Below are 9,659 nucleotides of genomic sequence, written 5' to 3' on the forward strand. Positions count from 1 at the left end.
TTGGATAACAGTTGTGGGGATTTTAGTTGTTTGGATTTAAGAAGATTTGATATTGCTTTAATGGAAAGTTTCGAGCAGTTGGCTACATTGCTGTGATCAGACGTTTCAAGGTCAACCACTTAAAACACAACAAATTGTTTATTTATTATTATTTACATTTTTAGGGATTTTTCGGGATATTTTTTTAGATTTTTAGGAATATTTTGGGGATTTTTGATGCGAGCGTTTTAGATTTTTAGGGAGATAAATTTTTGAGACTTGGGAACACTGGTCTAAATGTCATCTTGATAATATAATGGGCGGTTATTGGTAAAAAAAGTTATAGGTTAACCAGGGGCCATCTTTCAAAAATAATAACTGGTTCAAAATTAACCGACACAAATTAACCGGTTATGGCCTTGATCAGAATGATCAGTCTTTCTTGGACTGCCGCGGAAGTGTGTGTTATTTCTATTTGTGATAAGTGTGGTTGTGTTTGCAGTTTGATTTTCAGTTTGATATTATGTTAAAATTAATTTTGAGTATTGTATCACCTGTTTTTTATGTAATAGTACTTTTTTTAGTTCTATGATCTGATATGTTATGATTTGTTAATGTTTGTTTAATAATCTAACCTAGCAAACTAAATATTTAGTTTTCCTATAGGTTTACTTACCTCTACACTCCATAGGTCTACTTCAAATTTAGATAATAAACTTAGTTAAATCGCTTGATTAAATAAAGATTGTAGCAATGTAAGTATGTATATGTACAAAAATGAATTTAAATAAAATGCTAACCTCACTTTTTTTGAGTAGACATGGATGTGATATTAAAACTAGTAATTACTTAACGTTCAACAAACCACACAATAACTCACAAGTTCTACAATCTACACACCAAGTTATTTTAATCAAATACCAAAGAAAATAAAGGAAGAACTGAATGAATAGATAATGAAAGATTATCTTCATTCATTAATTGAACTTTAATTTTGTATTTCTTTAGTCTAAGCTTCAAGAGAGACTTCAAAACTACAAAACTGTAAATATATATTTACGGTGAAACGTGGGTTGAAACTAAGGCAGGAAACCATGGAAACTTTTTGAGAACCGTTGAAAATCCGTTAAAGTCCTTCCAACAGAGCCACACACACTCACAGAATGGATCTTCCCTTCACTTTAATTTATATAAATGGTTTTTGTTAAGCTTATTAGCTGTACGCATTCTAATTAACGTTGTAATATGTCTTCTATCTATATACTAAAATTTTAAACCATTGTTTATCTGGGAAGATTGTTTGTATATTAAAATACACATGCTTTTCCCTTTAAATATAGAGATTTAGAGAATCTATTTGTAATTAGGTTCGTATCACTTGGCTAGCTGGTGGCTAGTAGTAGTCTATCTGCCATTAGTTACTTTGTTTTACAGCCTGACCTGTCAGAAGGGCCATTCGGCCGTTGTTTTGATTATTATCATGAGGGGTTCGCCTGATGCCTGATTTAATTTTGACATTTGATGTTGATGTCATATATTTTCGTTTTGGGGAGCAGGATCTCCCGTTATCGTCGTAATATCTGGAAGATCCGCCGTTCGCTTCTTTGAAATCTTCGATCTGCCGTTCGCTTCTTCAGAAATTTACGATTCAAAACAGCTAATATTTAATTGTTACTTGTTTTTAAAGCAAGTACGATTTTTTTAAAAATAACCGGCTATAGGTTATTGAACACAATGTCTAAAGGTTATTAGGTTAACTGGTGAAAAAAAAAACTACCTTTAAATAACCGGTTATTTTAGAGGAAAATACCGGTTATTCAAAAACCAGTTACTTTTTCTTTTTAGATGCATCTGTAAAAATAAAAATATGAAATTTTAAAACGTTCAGATACTGATAAAATTGTTCCTTAATAGAAAAATCATGTTTATTAATTTGACAATCAACTAATTTAATAGAGAATCATTCAAAATATTAAAGAACTAACTTCATAACACGAGGAAAATTTTGACTAACAAAAGAGAGTTAGTCTTGTCCAGGGCCATGTAAGTGAAATGTAAAAATGGTTCCAGCAAAAAGTTTCCCAATTATGACGGATGATGGCGCTGATCGTCAAAATTTTGGACAGGGATTTTGCTTACCGACAATACGACGTGAGCTACGACCGGACAGGACCAATCAGAATGAATGATCAGTCCACAGAATATACTAACGAAAAGAAGCCCAAGTTCCTTTGTAATAAATCGGTTCCATTTTCGTATCTCTCGTACATAGCTGACATTATAGGTTAGCCAAAGGGGTGCGGGGCCGGGGGAATTGTAAAAATACACTTTTATTTTAATTATTATTTTTTTTTCGCTATTTGCTATTTGCAATTTTTTAAAACATGTTATGTGAAACAATCACATAATATGTCTTAAAAATAAAATTACAAACAAGAAACAAAAGGAATTAAATAATCTGAAAAGAATCTACAAAGTTTATTGATAAAAGATTTAGGCTATGCAAATTGATAATATTTATATTATAAAGTATAACCTCTTTGGTATAACATTTTTTGAAGCAAACATTCACAAATCGCTGCACATTATGTTTAGATCATAGAACTAAAAAGAGTTACTATTACATCAAAACAGGTGATACAATTAATTTTTCAGACACTTCAAAATTAATTTTAACCCTAATATCAAAACCGATCAAATCGTCCAAACTGCAAACACAATAATCTTCACAACAGAAATTAACACACACTCCCGCAGCAAATGTCCAAGAAAGACTGATCATTCATTCTGATTGGTCCTGTCAGTCGTAGCTCACGATCGTATTGTCAGTAACCAAAATTTTCTGTCAAAAATTTTGACGATCAGCGCCATCATCCGTCATAATTGGAAACTTTTGCTGGAACCATTTTTAATATTTCACTTACATGGCCCTGGATCAGTCTTTCTTGGACATTTGCCGCGGGAGTGTGTTTTAATTTCTGTTGTGATAAGTGTGGTTGTGTTTGCAGTTTATTTTTCGGTAAATATTAATTAAAATGAATGAAATGATTAGTATCACCCTGTTTTTATGTAATAATAATTGTATGATCTGTTATGTTATGCTTTGTGAATATTTGAAGGTAACAATGTTATACCAAAGAGGTGTATACTGGAACCATTCAGCTATCATATTTGTTTGTTTGGAATAGCGTGTGTGACAACATAGAATACAGTAACACACCTTCAAACATTTGTTATATTTTAAGAGATAATTTTTAGCAATCAATGAGTAGAGATGCTGCCATGGAATAAAGTATCATCCATACCAGATTGCAGAAAAGAACATCTGAACAGCATGGATTAAATTCCCAGCTAGTGAATGGAGAGGAATGTTACTATTTATATATGTTGTGACAATTAGCAAAATTCAGATCTATGTATATACTAGACATATTATATAAAATTTGTTGTTTAAATCATCTGAAGTATTATAACTATTAGAATTGCTATTGTGTGAAAATTTTTTGGTACTTTATGAAATGCTAGATTCCCTATTTAATGTTTCACAAAAGATTGAAATTTTGTTTTCTGATCTTAATTTTTTCTCTTGGCTTTACAATTACATCTTTTAGCATTGATAAAATTGGTCAAAGTTGGAACATTACTAGAAAACATCAATAAACTTTGTAGATTTTCAATTATTGAATTCACTTTGTTTCATTGTGCTTTACCATTTTAAGACATATTATGATTGTTTCACACATATTTTTAAAAATAAATTACAATAGCGAATAAAATAATAAAAAAAAAAGGTGTATTACAATTCCAATAGTACCCTATGGCTAACTATAATATCAACTATGTCGAGAGATTTTACGTTACGAAAATGGAATCAGTATTTACTACAAGAACTTTTACTTAACTTCGTTAGTATATTCTAATGGTTAATTTCTGTTGTGATAAAGTGTGTGGTTTGTGTTTGCAGTTTGATTTTTTCGGTTTTTGATATTATGTTAAAATTAATTTTGAAGTATTGTATCACCTGTTTTATGTAATAGTACTTTTTTAGTTCTATGATCTGATATGTTATGATTTGTTAATGTTTGTTTAACAATGTTATACCAAAGGGTTATACTTAATATACTTATCAATTTGCATAGCCTAACTTCCGCCCCTATTAATGGAGATTCGTTTGATCCATAATGGATGATGGAGATTAAAATCTCCATAATAATAATTTTATCATGAAATTAACTTTGTAGATTTTCCAGAACATTATTTAATTCCTTTTGTTTCCGTTTGTAATTTTATTTTTAAGACATATTATATGATTGTTTCACATTATATGTTTTAAAATAAAATTGCAAATAGTGAATAAAAATAATTAAAATAAAAAAGTGTATTTTACAATTCCCCCCGGCCCCGCACCCCTTTGGCTAACCTATAATGTCAGCTATGTCGAGAGATGGCGTTACGAAAATGGAACCGATTTATTACAAGGAACTTGGGTTTCTTTTTCGTTAGTATATTCTGTGGTCTTGTCTGGGTAGGTCTGGATTAATGTGCTCATGGTGCTCATCAGGGCCCAGTCACTCTTATGGAGCATTAAATTACAAATTGACGATTCGGCCCACTATAGATGGTGCTAATTTACGTCGTGTATATATGGTTGCAGAACAGTTCTTCGTGTATGTATGGTTGCTTCAAACGTTACGATTGGCTCGGTCTTTAAAATTCATTTTGCTATGAATTTTGCGATATGTAACTCATCATTTTGATGAAATTCAAATGTCTGAATGGCACTACCAGGCTCAGTTTAGAATTATGTGAATTAGAGGTATTAGAGAGGTGAACAGTGAAATTTGAAAAATCTTGCTTTTGCGGTCTTGAATTTGGAAAATGAATAATCATCTCTAGCTTTTTTATCCACTCCCTTATGAACTTTCCCTCTTCCGTCCACACAGTACTTCAAATACTCCTTTATTTATGCTTCAAACTATATTTAAGCTGCCTTTATTTTGTTTTTAATACAAAATGTATTTCTCGTGCTTTTTATTGTATTCCGACTCCAACTTTTTCATATTATATTATTCAAAGGTAGCCATATTTCTTAGTGCTTCTTGAATTATACAACTGTGATGAACTGCAACGAGATGAATTTTCAAAGTATAAGCAGCCTCTAGAATAAATTTTACATATCCGTTGTAGCAGGCTGAATTCATAATTTATTACCATTAAGATATAATTCTCGTCAAGATATCTGGTGGTGTAGAGGATAAAGCCCCGTTCTCAGAACAGCGACTGTCGCCAGCGACACGTCAAGAGGACCAATGAGATTTGTACAAAATTCAAACAGCTGTCAATTTTAAATTTAGTACAGCTCCCATTGGTTGTTTGAAATGTCAAACTGTGTCGCCAGCGACACGACGTCGTTCTGAGAACGGGGCTTAAAGCCCCGTTCTCAGAACTGCGACTGTCGCCAGCGACACGTCAAGAGAACCAATCAGATTTGTACAAAATTCAAACAGCTGTCAATTTTAAATTTAGTACAGCTCCCATTGGTTATTTGAAATGTCAAACTGTGTCGCCCGCGACACGACGTTGTTCTGAGAACGGGGCTTAAGGCTCTCGTCTAGCAACACGAAGGTAGCCGGTTCGAGTCGTGCCGCCGACACGACTTTTTTATTTAATAAATAATTATTTTGACCTTGAAGCCCTGAGCCGCACTCGGCCCTCTATAGATGGCAGCAAAAATTTTGTTCGCTTTTTTATTACATGACTGATCCAGGCGGATGAAACAGTTAGTTTCTCTGAGTTCGTTATTCTATGGACTGATCGTTCAGTAGTTATTCTGTGGTGCTCATTCTCCTATCTCTATATCTCTACCCTACACTCAAATATGTGCGAAGAAGTAAAACAAATTCGAGTTTATTTAAAAGATAAACTTCTAAATAATAATGTACTGTTATGTCTAGAAAATGAAAGAACACAATTGGCAGATTTGTTATTGAAAACTTTAGACTATGGAGAGTCAAATTCTATTTTAATTATTGGTTCTATAGGGGTAGGCAAAACGAGGGTATGTAGTATGTACTCGATTTATTTTTGTTTTATTTTGAAATACATAAACATTTTAGCTAGTAAACAGTGTTATTAATGAATTGTCAGAAAAGGGCAAGTTTAGAACTGATAGTTTACTGGTAAAATTACATGGTTTAGTTCACACTGATGATAAACTTGCCTTAAAAAGTATCACGTTTCAAATGAAATTAGACAATGCAGTGGACGGCAAAGTTTTCGGTAGTTTTGCAGAAAATTTAGTTTTTCTTCTAGGATGCTTAAGGGGAGGTAATTATAATATTGATAATAACATCACGCGTTTCACTTCAAAAATTATTGTTTTTTTATTTTATATATAATTTATTTCATAAACATTTTAGGCGAAAAGCGCTGCTCCAAGAGTGTGATATTTGTTCTAGAAGATTTTGATTTATTCTGTGCTCATCATAATCAAACATTACTTTATAACTTATTTGATATTTCACAAAGTGCTCAAACACCCATTTGTGTTCTAGGTAGGTTTTCAATTAACAAGCATTGAAATTAATATAAATGTTTTTCATTTTTATTCAGGTATCACGTGCCGCCTGGATGTTATTCAGCTATTAGAAAAACGTGTAAAATCTCGGTTTTCCCACAGGCAAATGTTTATCTACCCTGGACCAGAAGACGAGAGTAAAATTAATCAATTAGGTAAAAAATACATCTGATTTTGAAAATATAGGTGCTTAGTTACTTAATTTTCCCTTTAGATTCTGTTTTAGTACATATAAAATGGTATTTGGAAATACCTTATAAAGCTAGGATAAAAATCAGTGAAAACAGACGTAAAGAGTGGAATCAGGCTCTAGATTTGCTGCTTAAAGATAAAAAGTTTAAAAATATTATTCAAAGATTGATAGATTTAGAATTAAATTTTAATTCCATAAAGCATTTTTTGGTTTGTAAATATTTTATTCATGTATAACTCTATTAATATAATTTTCTGTTTCAGCTAAAATGCATATGTTTATTATCAAATAATATATCATTTTCAGTGGTGTTATTTGAAAATGAATTAAATCTTTTGGAGAAGGATGAAATAATTAACACATTAAGAGATCTAAGTGTTTTAGAATTATGTCTGATAATTGCTATGAAGCACCACTGTGATATATACGATAATCAGCCCATGAACTTCGAAATGGTGTACAATAGATATGTTAAATTTGCAAACAAGCATGCTAGTATACAAACTATTCAAAGGCCGGTTGTCATGAAGGCATTTGAACACATTGAGGTAAATATATTCAAAAGTTTTAACTTATATAAGGTAACCTCAGGGTGTTTTTTAGAATCTGGAGCTGATCTCATTAATCAATTGTGGAAATTCCAGAGTCCAGAAGGAGTATCAGTTTTTTAAATTGATGGTAACATCTCAACAGTTATCAGAAGCTATTGGAAAATTTTGTGGATTGCCTACAGAAGTATTGCAATGGGCAAACAGTTCATTAACTTAATATTATATTACAAATTACATTATAGTTTAATTTTTTTCTAATTTAATTTTTGTGTTCCCAGCAAAAAATCTTCCTTCAATTTATTTATAAGCCTAAGCTGCTAGGGCTATCCGGCAAAGAATCTTTATTCAATGTTCAGAACATAGGTTCATAATCAAATTGATCTATTTATTTTTTTGAAGTGAAACTTCTTTACACGCGTGGGGCATAAACATTCAAGGCCGTGACACACTAGCTAGCGTCAGGAAAAATGGTAACGATCCGAGGTTACGACGCACAGTGTTGCATCAGATAGGAGATAAAGGACAAAAATAGTATTGTTCCATAGACTTAAAATAAAATATAGACTGAGCATCTCATTCATAAATAGTTGGAACATGCGGTCAGACAATGTCTTGTTATTGTTGTGTTATTGTTTTAGGTTATAACGAGTGCGACACGAGCGATAGATAGGTTGTCTCTGTCGTAACGATCGTTCCCTGACGACTCTGACGAGAAACGCAACACTGTCTTTCGTTTCTCAAATACACCTGAACTCTCCGTATCAACGCCAGGTAATTTTTTTATTTTAATGAAGCTATAATTAAATTACAAATATATCTTATTTAAACTTTTTTATATTTTATTAAGATTTAGGAGAGAGAGTCCAAAAAGAATAAAAATAATAAAATACATGTTATAGAAGAAATTTTGGTAATTTTATAATCGAAATTACGTAATTTTTGAAATTATTAAAAAAAATATTAATTTTAGTCAAACATTTACAACCCCTAATCGCGGCATATAAATCACACGGCAGGCTAACTCTACCCAGATCCCATTGTTTAAAATCACATTTAAAATTTCTATAAAATTTGGCCTTGAAAATACCATTATGGGTGCCGAGTCAGGGCCAGATTAAAACCTATCAAAAAATTTCCCAGAAAATAAACTTTTGCTAGACAGGGTCGTATTAAAAAAATACTGTAATTGACTGAAACTGAATTTTATTTACACAATACTTTTATCTAAACAAACGAATCGTTAACCGCGCATACTTCTCAAAAAGTAAAAATGAAAAAATCAATTAAACATTTAACTTTAGAGAATAGACAATCAAAATTAAAAAACATGCCAGGAGTCCAGGAGTTACAAACAAGAATTAAAGAGATACCCAATAAATTATCTATTGAACAATCTAAAGAGGCTACGTACAAATTATGTCCATCAATAGACAGCAAATTTTGTTAATATTCAAATTGCACAAATTAACAAATCAGCTAAAGGAAGAAAAGTAACGGATGAATTTAAATATAAATGTTTGGCTATATTTTTAAAAGCCAAGCCGTCAAAAAAAATTTGAGCCGTCAAATTTGACAGCTGTCAAAAAAATTTCAAAGTTGTCCGATTTTGATAAAAATCGATATATAGGATGGCCATGGGCTAAAATGAAAGAAAAAAAATTGAGCTGTCAAATTTAACAGCTGTCAAAAAAAGTTCAATGTTGTCCGATTTTGATAAAAATCTATATATAGGATGGCCATGGGTTAAAAGGAAAGAAAAAAAATTGAGCTGTCAAATTTAACAGCTGTCAAAAAAAGTTCAATGTTGTCCGATTTTGATAAAAATCGATATATACGATGACCATGGGTTAAAATGAAAGAAAAAAAATTGAGCTGTCAAATTTAACAGCTGTCAAAAAAAGTTCAATGTTGTCCGATTTTGATAAAAATCTATATATAGGATGGCCATGGGTTAAAAGGAAAGAAAAAAAATTGAGCTGTCAAATTTGACAGCTGTCAAAAAAATCTCAAAGTTGTCCGATTTTGATAAAAATCGATATATTGGATGCTCCCTACCCCATAGTCGGTTTTCATTTTATTTGTCTCACAATTGAACTGTCAAATTTGACAGCTGTCGTTTTTTTAAGTTCTCCTTTTTTATGAAAATCGATACACACAGAGAATAGGTACATTAAAGAAATGCTAACTTCATGTTAAAAAATGGAAACAGACGCCACCTGGTGTCGCCTGGCAGTACTAGCTAAATTGAGGGGAATTGGAGGGGCGGGCCTTTAAGAAGAGGGAAATTTTTAAAAAATATTTTTATAAGTATCACTGACTTACTGTTTAAAGTTAATAAACATTTATTTTTTTATTACTT

At 31.5% G+C, this 9,659-nt stretch overlaps 1 protein-coding gene across 1 annotated transcript; it reads left to right on the top strand.

Annotated features, from left to right (window-relative positions):
• The first annotated feature begins 5,789 nt into the window (after window positions 1–5,789).
• LOC115884293 (origin recognition complex subunit 4) lies at window positions 5,790–7,553 on the top strand. The gene is made up of 7 exons (XM_030902836.1): window positions 5,790–6,037; window positions 6,096–6,306; window positions 6,399–6,533; window positions 6,592–6,711; window positions 6,771–6,958; window positions 7,013–7,297; window positions 7,353–7,553. Exons 1-7 carry the CDS (start codon window positions 5,858–5,860, stop codon window positions 7,515–7,517), a joined length of 1,284 nt encoding a protein of 427 aa, XP_030758696.1. The 5' UTR covers window positions 5,790–5,857; the 3' UTR covers window positions 7,518–7,553.
• Window positions 7,554–9,659: the final 2,106 nt, after the last annotated feature.

This window comes from Sitophilus oryzae, unplaced genomic scaffold (genome assembly GCF_002938485.1).
Source record: "Sitophilus oryzae breed Bouriz unplaced genomic scaffold, Soryzae_2.0 scaffold_111_pilon_pilon, whole genome shotgun sequence".
NCBI lineage: Eukaryota > Metazoa > Arthropoda > Insecta > Coleoptera > Curculionidae > Sitophilus > Sitophilus oryzae.